Source organism: Balaenoptera borealis (genome assembly GCF_965194805.1).
Source record: "Balaenoptera borealis genome assembly, chromosome: 14".
Taxonomy (NCBI): Eukaryota; Metazoa; Chordata; class Mammalia; order Artiodactyla; family Balaenopteridae; genus Balaenoptera; species Balaenoptera borealis.
The window spans coordinates 59,407,491-59,423,545 of NC_138875.1; the positions used below are offsets into that span (position 1 = coordinate 59,407,491).

The 16,055-nt window shown below is 40.9% G+C and overlaps 1 protein-coding gene across 1 annotated transcript in view; it reads right to left on the reverse strand.

The window, feature by feature from the left end:
* The window catches only part of LAMA1 (laminin subunit alpha 1), a 152,606-nt gene that overhangs the window by 94,286 nt on the left and 42,265 nt on the right, over positions 1-16,055 (reverse strand). The window contains exons 4-5 of the mRNA XM_082353446.1: positions 3,591-3,833; positions 2,417-2,596 (exon numbers count right to left, since the gene is read on the reverse strand). Of these exons, the coding sequence (XP_082209572.1) occupies positions 2,417-2,596; positions 3,591-3,833 (423 nt within the window). The remainder of the gene's footprint in view (positions 1-2,416; positions 2,597-3,590; positions 3,834-16,055) is intronic.

Consider the following 16,055-nt stretch of genomic DNA (forward strand, 5'->3'; position numbering starts at 1 on the left):
TAAACTATATTTCATGCACAAGTAAATATAAATAAAATATTTATGTTCAATTAATGTAAACAATGTTCAAATTAGCTCATCAACAGAAACCAAAGGAGTTTAAAAAGAATTTCTCAACTTGGCTGCATCTTAAACCGAGGCAGTCATATTCAAAACCCATGTTACTGAAAACCCTAAAAATATTCCTAAATTGAATACAGCCCTATATAAAAAAGGAATAACTCATGACCAAGTAGGATTTATCCCATGGGTGCAGAGTTAATATAACACAAAAAAATCAATAAATGTAAATCACCACATTAACAGAATAAAGGAGAAAAATCATATGATCATTTCATTAGATGCACAAAAAGCATTTTACAGAAGGCAACACCATCATTAAAAAAAACCTCAGCAAACCAGAAGTAGAAGAGAACTTCTTCAGTCTAATGAAGGCGTGTCTATGGAAAACCTAGAGCTAACAGTGAAAGATTAAGTGCTTTCCTCTTAAAATCTGCTCTTACTATTTCTATTCAACATTCTACGGGAGGCGCCAGGCAGTTCAATAATGCAAGAAAAAATAAGTCAAAAGCAAACAGAGTGCACAGTAAGACTAAACTGTCATTATTTGTAGATGACATGATTGTGTACATAGAAAATCTATCAAAAACTACTAGAATATGTGAATTTGGCAATGTCTCAATCAACAAAAATGAATTGTACTTCTGTATACTAGCAATGAACAAATGGAAAATAAATGTTAGAAAGAAAACTATTAACACTAATATTCAAAAACATGAAATACTTAAAAATAAACTGAACAAAAGATGACAAATAAACAAATAATAGATCATTGCCAAGAGGACCTTAAGAAGACAGAGATAAGTGGGGAGGTATAGCACATTCATGGGCTAGATGATCCAATATTGTCAAAATGTCTTCCAAAATTCCTTCTAAATTGATCTACGGAATCAGCGGAATCCCAATGAAAGTCTTAGCAGGATTTCTTTCTTCCTGTCTTTCTTTCTTTCTCCTTTCTTTCTTTCTTTCCTTCTTTCTTTTTGGTATTAATTGACAAACTGATTCTAAAACTTATAAGGAAACACGATGAACTTGGAACAGCCTAACCCATCTTGAAAAAGGACTGAGTTGGACTATTATGGTACCTGACTTCAAGATTTACTGCAGTAATCAAGAAAGACTGTTATTGGCATAAGGATAGACAAATAGATCATTGGGACAGTATAGAGTCCAGAAACGCACCCACAATAATAAGGTCAAGTAATTTTCAACAGGGCACCAAAACAATTTAAAGGGAGAAAGGAAAGTATTTTCAACACATGGTGCTGGAACAATTGTATATACACGTGGGGAAAAAAGAACCTTTGCCTCTACCTCACACCAAATACAAAAATCAACAAGAAAAGGATAATAGATGTGAAAGCTGAAACTATAAAGCTATTACAAGAAAGCATCGGAAAATATTTTTGTAAACTTGCGATAAGCAAATATTTTTCAGAGAGGAATAGAAAGCACTAACTATAAAAGAAAAACGATAAACTGGACTTTCTTGAAATTAAACCATCTACTCCTCAGAAGTCATAGTTAGGAAAGTGGATAAGCAAGAGACAAGCCAGGGCAGAGAGAAGGGATTTGCAGTATAGACACATCTGACAAAGGACTTCTACACAGCATATATAGAGATCTTTTATAACTCAGGAATAAGGAGACAGATAACCCAATTTAAAAATGGATAGAAATGTCATCAGATACAAATAAGTACATGCTCAACATCAGTCATCAGGGAAATACAAATTAATTACCCCGAGGAGATGCCACCACATGCACATCAGCACGGCTGAGGCGGCAGTGACCGACGCCCCAGTGTGTGAAAGTGTGCGGTGTACCCAGAGCCCTCACACACTGCTGGTCTGTAAAACGACACAGCTGCTTTTGATAAGGCTTAGAAAATTCCTAAAAATTAAACACATAGCTATCCTGTAACTCAGTAAATCCCACTCCTACTTTATCCAAGGGATTTGGAAATGTTTGTCGCCACAAGCCTTATACGTTTACTATACACTGAAAATATGTACGTTTTCCTGGATGTAGCTTATATCTCAAACTTTAAAATTTTCTTTTAAGTGGGAAAAAAACCCCCAGCCATTCTCACTTGCTTGATCAGATGTAGAGCCAGATTAGAACGTGAAGAAATGACCACTGCATCTGCTGCATGATGGCGTTATGGGATGGGTGGGGACAGGGGGACCTGAGGGCACCACGTCAGAACCATAACCTAGTTTAAAGGTGGCATTTTTAACAAAGCATAACTAACGATCTTCAACAAAAATAAGAAAAAAGGCCAACTTGGGAGGAAAAGTCTATTTCCCTGAAACAACATAAACTTTTCAGTGGTCAGGAGCCCTGTCACACTCACTCGTCTTGTGACAATAGGGTCGAGGTCTCTAGGGTCCCGGTGGCTGAGGGTCATAAGATCGGCATTGAGGGTTCGAATGCGCTGCAAGCGCAGGCGGATGTATCGTGCAGAAGTAAATTCCAACAACTTGGGTGAAAGATCATCAGAGCTTGGTCTGCCATTGATTAGCGATGTATGAATCTAGAGATAAAGACATCAAAATAAACAAATATCAATTTTAAGCATGCAAAAAAATAGCCCTGATTGTTTACATTCAGGACATAATCTTTACAGATACTATCTAAAATCAAACCAAACAACGGGGTTCTTATAGAAATCTGTCTGATATTCATTGACACTTGTGAACAGCATGATCACTACCCAAGTTCAGTTTACTGAAGTTATTCGTTCCAGTGTCTCAGAGATTGTGAGAAACTTTTAAACAGGACCACTTCTCCCAGTGAGGTTAGGGCGTTTTAACATGTATCCACAGGCTTCTCTGAAACAGATTCTAAATGTCATGAACAGACTGGGGAGAGTGGGGGGAAGTGCCAGAAAGCTTTGTAACTCCCATTTTCTCATCTCTGCTCTTGAAACAAGGCAGGGCTTGCTGCAGAGTTCCTGCTGTGAAAATCACTTGCAGGGCTTTTGTCGTTTTAGCTCATCAAGGCATGCTACCAAGGCATGGCTTGTTTTTGATTACACTCTGACTTAAGGATGTGTGTGCAGTCCGGGCATGGAGAACATGGAGCTGGAATAGTTCATGAACCATCTCCAACCCTCAGCCCCTCCAGGGACAGGGAGAACTTCCCAGAGGAAAACCGGGAGCTCTATATTTTAGAAGCATTTTCGCTCTCTCTTTAATATTTTAACAAATCTTGCGGCCCTGGTGTCATGAGAAAGATGCTCTGAGAATGATCTGATGGAGTTATTAAATCACAGCAGAGTGAAGGTTGAGGGATCTCCCTGAAGGGAAGAAATCAATAAAGTAAAATGTGTCAGTGGTGGCATTAATCATCAGTAGACACCAGTCAATGGCACCTTAACTACAGCAGCTAGATAGTTAAAGCTCTCTGTGATCTGTACCAGGAGAGCTCTGTTTTGAGTGTTTCCTCTTGGCTCTGTGATGGCTAGGTTGTCACTGGAGGTGACACTGATGAAAAACAGACCTCCTGGCCGGCAGGGGGCGCCATACCTCTCCGTGCTCAAGCGGCACCAGCCTGGAGTAATAGGAGGTGCAGATCACTTCGTCATCTGCCCTGTAAGTGGGCGGCCCCCGTCTTGGAGTGATATTGTAATGAGTCAAACATTCCGTGTCACTAACTGCATAGTACTGCCAGGGGCTGAACTCCATGCCATCCAGAGAATGCTCCAAAATCCAGTTTCCAGGCCGAGGGGCATTAGCAGCTTTGATGATGACATAAGCGACTTGAAAGACCTGGAACAAAGACATTGAGAAGTGTCAATCGAAAATCAGTAACAAGTGCTGAAAAACCAAAGTGCCTCTTGAGAGCATTGCCACCTGATGATGGCCAATGTCGCTCACTGCTCTTGAGGCTAACTGCTCATAAGTGTTAATCAGAAATGTATCTTGTAAATGTTTTCCTGGTGGCATCTGTCTTCAAAATAAACTCAAAAAATACTCACAAACAAATTTGTATTATTATTGTTATTATTAACAGTGTTAATAGTGACATAAGTGCTTGTTTTCTTGTTTCCAATGTCTTTCTCCATCAGGATTCTGAATGATAATAGTTGTATTATATTTCATTAGTAGTCGTGTTAAATGTATTTCTCATATAGTGATTTGGAGATAACACATCTGAATATGAGAAAAAAAGTCAGCCCGTTACACACTTATCACGATGGTTCAAATCCAGAACACTGACAACACCAGACGTTGGTGAAGATGTGGAGCAACAGGAACTCTCATTCGTTGCTGGTGGGAATGCAAAATGGTGCAGCCACTTGGGAAGACAGTTTGGTGATCTCTTAAAAAATTAAACACAGTCTTACCATACAATCCAGCAATCATACTCCTTGGTATTTACCCAAAGCAGTTGAAAACTTCCATAGGTGAATGGATAAAGGAAGTGTGACACATCCATACAACAGAATATTATTCACTGATTTAAAAAATGAACTCTTAATAAACAAAAAGACATCGAGTAAACTTAAATGCATATCGCTAAATGCAAGAAGCCCATGTGAAAAGGCTACATACAGGATGATTCCAACTATACTGCCTCTGGGCTTGTTGTTGTTTTATTTTTGGTTTTAAGCTTCTCCCCATCTTAGCCCTCAGCAATTCTAGCAACACAAGAGCCCCTTAAAATTAACCCAGCTGAAGCCACAATATTTCACATTCATTTACTGAATTATTCCCTGCAAAGGACGGTTTTATCTCATTATAATAACTCTGTTCACCTACAAGAAATGTCTCCCAATAAAATTTAGTCTATAAATGATGTAAGTGTGAAATGTTGACTACCCATGTTCATGTGCAATTTTCCTCTAGAACACAATCACTGTTTCTAAAGCACATTAAAAGCAAAATAATGTTCTCAGATTTCAATAATCAGGAAAATCAGGAACTGTGTATCTGTTATGAAAGCTTGTATCTGGAGCTGAATGTCCAATGTTTAAAAATCTAGAACCATCTTCATCAATTTAAACCACTTTTTTAAAAATTAAAATAATGCAAAGGCTATTTTGTCCTAGCATAAACATCTCCAGAACATTCTCCTATGAACATAATTACATTTTTTTCTTATTGGGAGTTTATTTAAAAAAAAAAAACCTTTTCCCCAATTTTGTAATTCATATATTCCATAATTTATATTTTTAAAGTTTACTATTTTTTAATATGACTGAAAAACCAAACACTTCTCAGAAATACCTAGCAATTAATCTTACTGTCTCCTCTAGAACCAGTCCTGAAGAACATCAGGGTTTTTTTAATGCAGCTTGGGGGAGGTTAGTTTCACCTTTGCAAAGTTCCAGCACTGTCCCAGAACACCACGATGGAATCCGGCCTAAGTAGCTTTCCATTTGGTTTTCATACTGACGCCCAAGCTAACTGGAGGGAGGACACCCTCTTCTTCACTCATCACTGTCCAATTGCCTTGCAACTATTTTCACCATAAAAGGAGAAGTCTATGAGCATGTGGACCACTGTGGAATATGTTAAAATAGACTTCACAAATTGCAGGTGCCAAGTGAGATGGCATGATCAAGCAGCCCATTTGAGAGGGATGGAAATCAAGGTCATTGACAAATGGAATGACTGCATTTACCTTCTGTTTCCCAGTTTCACATTTGAAAATGGAAAGAACCAACAGGTTTACCTCCTGTGTGCTAAGAACTTCATGTATATCATCCCATTTAACGCCAAACAACCCCATGAGTTTCAAGCCATTGTGGTTCCCATTTTACATATTTGGAAACTGATGCTTAGAGAGGTTAAAAGACAAACTACTGAGTTGCAGGTCCCAATGAGAAACCAGGGGTCTCACTCCAGAGTCCTTAGCATCCAGTATACACCCCCCCAAATGTCCACACACACTAAGGTCATTGAATTTTCTTTTTGTAACCCCAGAAGAAGACTCCTACATTCACTTGGGCACTGGGTTCATGTCTAAACAGGCACCGTGGCAATTGTTTCTGTTAACTCTGCAGTTTCTGTTGTGACAGCCCAGGATGTGTGGCGGGGAGGGGATGGAGAGTGTGCAAGGAACAAAAACTAATGCTACGTAGCGCTTGCTGTGGCCAAGGACAACGCTAAGTTCTTTATTAGAATTACTAGTCTTCAGACCCTTCCAACTACGTTCTTCTTATGAAATATGTACTGTTACTTCCCCTACTTTACAGATGAGGAAACCGAGGCACAGAAAGGTTACAGAATCTTCCCAGGATCTCACATGTACTAATATGTAAACCACACTTCTACAGATTGCAAGGAAAAAGAATGAAACTCCCAGCTGAGCAGCTGGTGGGTACCAATCTGGTTTTCCAAACCACTGACCTCAACCAGTAGCAATTATTTCAATACCATGTTCTTGTACTTTCATCAAACCCTTGTCAGCTTTTGGACGGACAGCTTAGTCACATGTAACAAAACGTAACCCAGCGGAAGAACAACCATAATGGGAAAACTTCAGGACCATCCCTCCAGGGATCAAGGCCTTCAGCTATGAAGCTGGGCATTGTTCTCACAGTCTCTCACTGGTTCTCTAGGTCCCCAAATTGCAGACCAGGAAACAAGCCAAGAAAGGGACTATGAAATATAAATCTGCAAAAGAGGAAGAGGAAGCTATGAAATATCTAAACGCAATTTGTTTTCACTTAAGTCACGTTATTGGCTGACTTATGTCTCCCCAAAATTCACAGGCTGAAGCCCTAACCCTTAGTACCTCACAATGTGACTGTATCTGGAGAGAGGGTCTTTAAAGAGATAATCAAAGTCAAATGAGGTCATATGGGTGAGCCCTAATCTCACCTGACTGGTGTCCTTTTAAGAAGAGAAGATTAGGACCCGGACATAGGGGCAACCCTGTGAGGATACAGTGAGAAAATGGCCATCTGCAAGCCAACGGGCAAGGTCTCAGAAGGAATCAACCCTGCCAACACCTTGCTCTTGGACTTCCAGCTTCCAGAACTGTTTGCTAACAAATTTCTGTTGTTTAAGCCCCCAGGTTTCGGTATGTGCTACGGCGGCCCTAAGCAAATGAACACAAGCTAGTCTAATTCACCAATTGTGTGTTGACAAACCAGTCTTAACAGCCCCTATAGAAAAAGTAAGGAATTCTCTGTTAATATATAGAATTTTAAACCTTTGCCCAAATGAAATCCGTGATATTTCTGTTGCTGCTTTTTAGCACGGTTGACTAAAGTGCCTTTTCTCTCCATATAAGGTTGGCTGAACACAAAGTGATGATGCAGGGCTTTCACTAAATTCAGAGTCACTGAGGTCTTGCCAAACCTGCAGCTGATACAGCCACTTTCAAATCCACTTTCATCAGGGTTTTCTACCAAGAGGCCTTTGTTAATGATCACTGGAATGCACATAAACAGTGCCACATAAATAAAGCACACATACACCAAACACCGCTTTCTACACAGGAATCCAGACAGGAATTTTCATGTGGGCCTCAACCTTAAATATATTAAAACCACCTCAGGCACAGAGATAAGAAAAATACACAGAGCGTAATTCTCCAATATCAGGGGCCAGCTTCAGATGTGCTCAGGGAAGCAAAGTGTTTCTTCTCCACAGAAAGCTCAGCTGCATAAGCTGCAGGGGCCCAGATACCACGCGGGACCCCTGGCTGGAAATTCTCCACACGAGCACTTACCTGCCTCCAAGGCCATAACGAAACAGTGAATGGAGAATTGTTTTCTCTTACCCGATGGGAATGACCTTTTCACAGGCAAAAGAGATTTAGTTTTAACAGTCAAATTAAACTTTTAAAAAAGAGTTCAGTCTATTTGGTAAGTAATATTGCTCAATTATCCCTATAATAGTGGTGAATCTGTGCTTTGTCAGCGTTATTTCTTAGGACATTATTAGATAATAAGATTCAAAATGATCATTTGAGCTAAGGTTTATTACTCAAGAATAAAGACGTAACTATTTACTAGAAGTTTAATTACTAATGCAGCTATGACTCCCTTCTGGTTTTACAGAGTATGGATCACCGAACTAACTAATCAATTGATAATCATGTGAAGTAGCAACAAACACTCGGCAGAACAAGAGAAGTTTGGGGCTTGGATGTTTACTTGGCACGTAGGATCCGTGGGATACACATTTTAGGTAAATCTCTTACGGGCAATGATCTTGAAATGTCATTTCGATTCGATTTTAGTGGCTGTTTTACTATTATTGCCTCGTTTTAGGACAAGTATACAAAATTAACAAACAAAAGGAAATAGCTTCATGAATGAGAAGAGAAGTGTGGAATAAAATAGGTTTGTTTCTCTTTAAATTTGCTGCTGTCCATAGAAGTGCGGGATAAACACATCAGAATCCAGTCTCTTTCCCCCCCTTACTTTTCTTCTTGCTTTTTCCTTTTACTGAGGGCAGGAGGGACTGGCTACTTGCAATGGCAAATTTAGGTCAAGCAGGTTTTTTTCCTGAAAATTCTTAAGCTTCGTGTCTCAGGAAGTCAAGGAAGGCTCACTTTGGAAGCAAGCTCAGATTCTTCAAGTGGACACTGAGGAAAAGCCAGGGTGAGAAAGCTGATGAACAAGGAAGGAAGGGCAGAGAGAGGGGCCCATCACAGAAGTAAAGGGGAACCAGGACCAGTTACCTGAAGGTGGGAAAGGGGTACTTAAAACCCCTTCAGAAGGAGTTCTGTTTCTCATCAACTAGAAAAGTTATTTCAAAAAGAGCCCACGATAAGCTGTCCCATGGTCCGTGAGCCACTGGTTCCATCTCAGGATGACTAGGGGGATTATCTCAAAGGCTACGTGTTGCGCTACATTAAGAATCAAAACTGGAAAGTAAGAGGCTGGTTTCCGTTCCTAGTCTCCATGGATCTCCCTGTAGAATTGCTCCCAAAGTTCAATTTCACCAAGGGTTCTGGGAAGATTTTGCTAGGTTTTGTGGGAGGTGAGTTGGAAGGACCTCAAAAGCACAGTCAGGCAGGTCACCAAATGCCCTTTGTGGGGATCTTCACTGCTTTCCCCCACCTGTAGGTGCCGGGTGACAGCTGAGCCCCAAGAATGAGATAAACCCACTGCGAAACGCAGTTACCGGCCATTCTAGGACCTGGGAAATGCAAAGAGCGACTTTCCCATCCCCCGACTCCTGACCACCGGTCAGACGGAGCCATCGGTTTCCACCCAGGAACAACATCTCAGCCTTTGAAATTACGTTGGGCTTTTCCCCCAAGTGCAGTGCAGTTTGTTCACATTGGAACAGAGGGGGCAGTAAATACCGTTCCTTCCTTCCCCTCCCGAAGGTGGAAGGAGGCTCGGGAGTCCATCGTGGAGATGGAAGGAAGTCAGCAACATTCCAGGAGAAAGCAAAGCTGGAGGTGGCGGTCTCGACGGTGGCTGCAGAGGTCAGCCTGACACTCTGCCTCTGGTGGCACAGGCTGAGTGGACACACGCTCAGTGGGTCAGGGACCTGGGCCTCCTGAGAACAGCCTGCCCGGAAGAGAGACAGATGGAGCCCCGGAGTGATGCAGTCAGCTCGTCTCCCAGTTAGAAAAATGACTGCCCCTCTCCTGGGGGGGAGGGCAGGCGGCAGAGATGTTACTGTCAGAGAAGCTCCCCTTCCTCCCCCCACCAGGACACAGGACGCTGGGACCAAGGACGCCCCTAACACCTTTTCACTGGAGAGTCACTCAGTGAACACTGATTGAGCATCTGCTTTGGAACAGGACCGTGGCGGGTACCACAAAGACAGCGGTGAAGTGGGGGACACGGTCAGGGTGGCCTGGATGCTCTGATGGGGAGACAGAGGTGGGCCAAGTCCCCCGGGAGAAGGACGGAAGGCGGCCAGGGTGTCTGGCGGGGGCCAGCCTAGTCTGGAGAAGGGGTGGTCAGGGAAGGCTTGTCTGGAAAGAGGGCGAGACTGAGTAGGAGATGTCTAGGTAAAGAGAGGGAGGTCAGAGGGACAGGGGGTGGGACCCTGCGGGGCCAGAGCATGGAGCGTGGGACATGGCAGGAGGCCCGGTTGGCTTGAATGTCAAGACGGGAGGGGACCGGACAGGGCAGGGCTCTTTGCAAAACCTTAAAACTTCTAGACCATTCGAAGACCCTAAACCAGGGAGTTACCAGGTCACCAGGGATGAAAAGATTGGATGCCGGAACTGGATGCTGGTGCTGGGAAATCGTGAGAGCTGGTGGTGCTGACACAGCGAAGACCAAGACTAAAGTAGAGAAAAAAGCCAGTGGGTCTTCAAGAGTTTGCCGAAAGGTCCAGTGTGAGTGAGGAAGAAAACACGGAGGCCCAGCAGGGCTTTCCAGCTTTGGCCAGACCCCCTCTCCACCTCAGGAAGATGGGACAGGTCTCCCCGACATGGCCCCAAAGCCCACACTTTGCCCTTCTTCCCTCAGTCCCAGAGAATGTCTGGCTGAAAACATTTGAGAGCTTCTTTTGACTTCCTCTCTTGGTCCTCACGTTGACCTAGGGTGCCCAGTAGGTCCAGCAACGGTTAGCAGCATACAGCCTGACAGCCCTCTTTTCATCCCTCATCGTGAGAAAACAGTTCAATTGCACCTCAGAAAGTAAAACGGGCCCCTAATCATTAAGCCTCACAAATCCACCGGCGACACCGTCTAGAAAAGCTGTGCAAATCTGCACTTGACTAACTCCATTAAACATTAACCTGTGAGTTATACATTTACAGCCTCTAGACACAATAATTATGTGTTTCTTTCACTAAATCTAGCTGAATCGTTTATAGTTTTAGCCCTAGAGAGATTAGAAAGCATTTTTTGTTTTTGCTAGATTTCACTCAGTACCTGGAACCTTGGTCTACATGCTATTTGAAGATGCTCATCTTTCTTTAGGTACCTCTAACTTCACTGAGCATCATCATTTGTCAGGCATCAAGCTGACACATCATCACATTTAAAGCTTTTTTTTAAAACGGAATATCTGAACAAAGGTCTTATACAGCAAGGCTTTTGTTTATTTAGAAAAATGTGGTGGGAAGCTAAGTTGCGCAGCTGCATGGAAAACAAGATGGCGGTTCCTCCAGAAAGAAACGTAGAATTATCATGTGATCCAGCAACTCCACTCTGGGTATATACCTACAGGAACTGAAAGCAGGGACTCAACAACAGATATCTGGACAATGATGTCTGTTGAAGCATTATTCACGGTAGCCAAAAGATGGAAACAAACCAGATGTCTACCACGGATAAATGGCTAAACAAACTCTGGGATACAAGGGAATATTATTCAGCCTTAAAAAGGAATGAAAGTTTGATACCTGCTACAACATAGATAAAGCTGGAGGACATTATGCTAAATGAAGTAAGCCAGACACAAAAGGACAAATACTGCATGATTCCACTTACATGAGTTACCTAGAATAGTCGAATTCATCGAGACCCAAATTAGAATTGCGGAAAACTGGGGCTGGGGAGGGGAGGGAGGATGGGGAGTTACTGTTTAATGGGGACAGAGTTTCAGTATGAGATGATGAAAAAGTTCTAGAGAGGGATGGTGGCGATGATTGCACAACGATGTAAATGCACTTAATGCCAGTGAATTGTACACCTAGAAATGATTTAAATGGTAAATTTTATGTTATGTATATTTTACCACAAGAAAAAAAAAAAGATGTGAAAATAAGGAGAGAAAAGTGAATGATACAAAGACTCAACTTTTTGTGGAAGATGGAGATTTCTAAATTGAACATGACGAGGGACTAACCCTGCAGAAGCCAACCGAGCCATCTGGAGGGCAAGCTGGCAGCTCAGAGGGGATGCGTGAGACCCTGTCTTTCCCGTGACCCTATTTCTGTCGGTTTCTTACTAAGCTCTAGTGAGGCCTGATGACACGTCACAAAATACAAAATTGGAGCCCAAACTGTTAGGGTTTGAGAGTGAAAGGAGACCCTTGAGTGACGTGAGTGAAGACCCTCAGCTCAGAGGGCGGCCCCTCCTCCTGGTGACGTTGACTAAGTGCCCGGCTGACCTCTGGGCAGCCCTATTGCTGGCCTGGCCCTGGAGTCTGGTACGGCATTGTAAATGGTCCTAAATGGTGAGCATCTCAACGGAGGCCTAAGAAACAGTTATTTCATGGGCTTTCTTGTGCTTCTAGCACCTGAAGAACAAAGATAAATATCTTCTGATTGTATGTCATAAAATAGAGAAAACAAAGTTTTAAATTATAAGACTGACAATTCTCACGGTCACCTAATTAGGGGGGGAAAAGGTATTGGACACTATTAAAACAACACTAGATAGGTCACTTTATGATTTTACTTTTAAAAAGATGATTAAGAATAACTCAAATTTGATTAAAAAAAACTATTATAGAGGGTGTATATGGAAACTCAATTTTTCTGTAAATCTAAAACGTTGCTATAAAATAAAGTCTATTAATTTAAAAAGACACACAAAACAAAGGAACAGAACTATTTACACATGTTATAATAGTTATCAGTTACTCTAAGAAAGCTTAAACCCCTCCAGTTGGCTGCACAGAAGCTAATAAGTGGTTTTCAGGCTTCACCAAACTTCTCAGGTATGTGGGCTTAGACAGCTGTGGCATCCCAGCTAATTATCTGCAGGTTTTAAATTGATCTCACAGTTTTCCCAGGCTTCATTTCCGGACCTTATGGGGCATGGAGGCCACCAAGCCAGGGCGAGCCGGTGCTCTCCAAGTATCTGTGCAGAAATTTCAAAGGAGCACAGATCTGAATGCATTGGCACAAGCAGGCCCAGTCCCTAAAGAGTTTCCACCTTTGTCACTACTTTGGCAGCTTCATCACCTCCCCAAGGCCAATGCTTGCAGAGTCAGACTTCCAGAATTACTCCCCACCCTCCTCCCAAAAACGTAGTGATTGGTGATGAACAGATCTGAAATTTCTTACAGTCCAGAGAATTACAGAAGGAAATTTAATGTTTCCCATGATTCAGGCTTAAAATGATAAATCCAGCTGTGTTCTCTACACCCCACTGCATTATTCACAACGAATACTGTGAATATGGATCTAAATGTTATTCCGATTTCTCACATTGTTAAGTGTGAAATACCAAATAGAAAAACACTTTATAAAATGCACAATACAGATGTAAGGTAACACTGCCAGATTTGTAATCACTTTCCCTAAGTGCCATAGTTATTCTGCTGACAACTAGCACCTCTCAAGATGATGATATTTACAGTTCATTCAATATTTTTCTCATTTGTTATGACTTGAAAATTCTGTCCTGCCTCTTACACTGATATTCAAATATCTAAAACTGTCACCACCATTTGACAAAGCATTTGCCTCATCAGAGATTAATAATCATGGCATAATTTACACATGTGAAGGTGATAAACAAGACCAAACAAATATTGTCTAAGCATCTGAACTCAGCCCAATATTCCCAAATACATGTTCAATACAGTGACAAAATGTAAATAAATGAATATGTGTTATATCTGAATGAATGAATGAATGAATAATTCCTTGCTATTCAATTAACTGAGAACAAAGAAAGAAAGAGCCTTTTAGTCTCCATGCTGCTGAGAGGTTATGAGACACACTCTTTCATTCACTGTTAGTGAGTATATAAATTGAACAATATTTTTGAAAAAAAATAAAACAATAAAAATTACGTTTCAAAAATGTTTAAGCTCTTTGGTTTTTTTTGTTTGTTTTTGTTGTTGTTGAATGAGTGAATTTATTGCATGTTTCCTTATATAAGCACCACTCCGCAACATAATAAGCGAATTCAGTAAGCTTTACAGAATTTGTAGAAATTCTCAACATTGGGCCTTTTTTTGTGCTGACCCTTGCTAACATCAAGGGTTTTAACAATAAAATGGAAAACATCTTTAGGGGGTTAATTAATGAAACCTTGGTAAACATCTTTTTTAGTGATTAACCTTAATAAAAGACAATCTCAAGTACTTGAGAAATGTATGGATAACATGTACGTACTCTTGAGTAATTTCCTCAAATATTTATTAGTCAAGTTTCTCACAGGAGCTGGACAATGGTCCGTTCAAGTCTGGAGTATCTATGCTGCTAAATTAAAATCTTCATGCTTTGGCTATCCAATGCACAGGTGACAAGACTGACATTGTTTTGGAGGTTAAGAAATTGAATGTAATTTCCTCTGAGGGGACAAAAGATTTCTTCTCCTTAGGAAACAACTTTTAGACTTGTTCAAGAGCTTAAACAAAACTCAGCTGACCAGTTCTGTAAAATGTAGTATTACAGGAATTGCTTTAGTCTGGAAAAAAATGTAAACATAGTTTATTACCAGTTTGTACCTTCACCATAGAAAAACCTTAAAATCATTCTTGTGCAATGTCTGATTTTCAGTGGCATTGTCAGATGGTTGAGTAGTGAGTCTGAAGAGACAAAGCTGGGGCCAGTATATGGAAGGCTGAACTTTATCAGGTATTCAACAGGATCTGCTGAAAATATTTCAGCAGAAAAATGAAAGACGGTTCTTGTGGCAGTGACGTGAGGAATGGCCTAAAGTTGGGGAAGATGAGGTAGCGGATGTGAGGTAATAAAGTCTTTTACTAGAGTGATGGCTACGAATATATTTAAGAAATGAAGGCAACTAATATTCAAACAATTAACAAGACCCAGTAAGAGGCTAGATATAAAGAATGGAGAATCCCTGACTAGAATGGGAGAAAGCACCCACCCCTGAGTAAAAGCTTACTATAAGAGACAAAGCCAAAAGTAGAACTCTGATCTCCTGATTCCCCATCCATTTCTCTTTCCACTGTAGCTGTTGACCGATTTGGAATGTTAAAGCTGGTCTGAAAGACCACAAGCTTCAGTAGGCAACCTGATATGGCATAACAAAAGCTCAGTTAAATTACTTTGAGGATTTTTATTTTCTTAGACCATGGTTATAATTCTAGCTTTTGTGCTAACTAGCTTTAATCTTGGGCAAATCATTTGCCTTTGACACCTCTTATGTTTTTATATGAATTTATTTCTTTTGTTAATATTGCACAGATGTTTTTCTTAATAAATAATTAAGATAATAATAATTAATAATAATTAATTTTCTTAATAAATAATTATTGTTTTCCACAATAAATAATTTCTTTGAGGGCAGTAATATGGACTATATGTGGATCTTTTACCATTGATTGTTTATAATACCTAAGAAGTGTCTCTGTGAAATGGTGTCAAATTAATGAATATAAATAGTTGAGGACATCTTGTTAGAAACAACACGAAATGCTAATAAAAACACAAACAGAACCTGAACTGTTCACATTAATTTAGGCTAGTGGGGAAGCTTCCCTACCTTTTATTAGGCCTCTGACTACTTGAAAAGAGTTTCTAGCATTCATAAGTACCTGATAGCCACCGCCACGTTATACTTTATTATGAAAAGAAAATGTCCCTTTCACAGGAGAACCATTTCCCCACGCTCTTCTTCATCCTTCCTCCCAAAGATTTCATGTGGCAGCAACAAAGCGCAAGGGGGACCCTGAAAACGACCTTTCCGTTTTTAAGTTAACACAAAGAATGGCTTGGTTTGGCTTCTGTGACTTTCACTGGAGAAAAATGTTGCACACCATATATGTAAGTTTCCTCAGCTTCTTGTGATTGATAGATAACGCCAGTATTCAGTCCTTACTCCTCTGCAAACTACTTTAGGGCACTTACAGACAGGCAGGCAGCCCACAGAGAAGGGCTTTTGGATTCGCAGAACTCTCCCTATACAGCACTCGGCGTCAGTATAACCTGAAAGTTCTTGCCCCAGGAACTCTGGCCAGCACACCCTTTTCTGGGGCTCCTTAGTTTATTGGCTCCAGCATAGGTGGGTAGGAGAGCTAAATCAGCTGAAGAAAAGCAAAACTGAGGAAGGAAGAGAGGAGAGGTCATAAGGACAAGGGAGCAGAGTCTGTGACTAATAAACACTGAGATGGCTTTTTTATGTGATTTGTAAAATGTCTTTAGAGGCAATTCCAAAAGAAATGTTTCAAAAATATTCTAAGTAATAC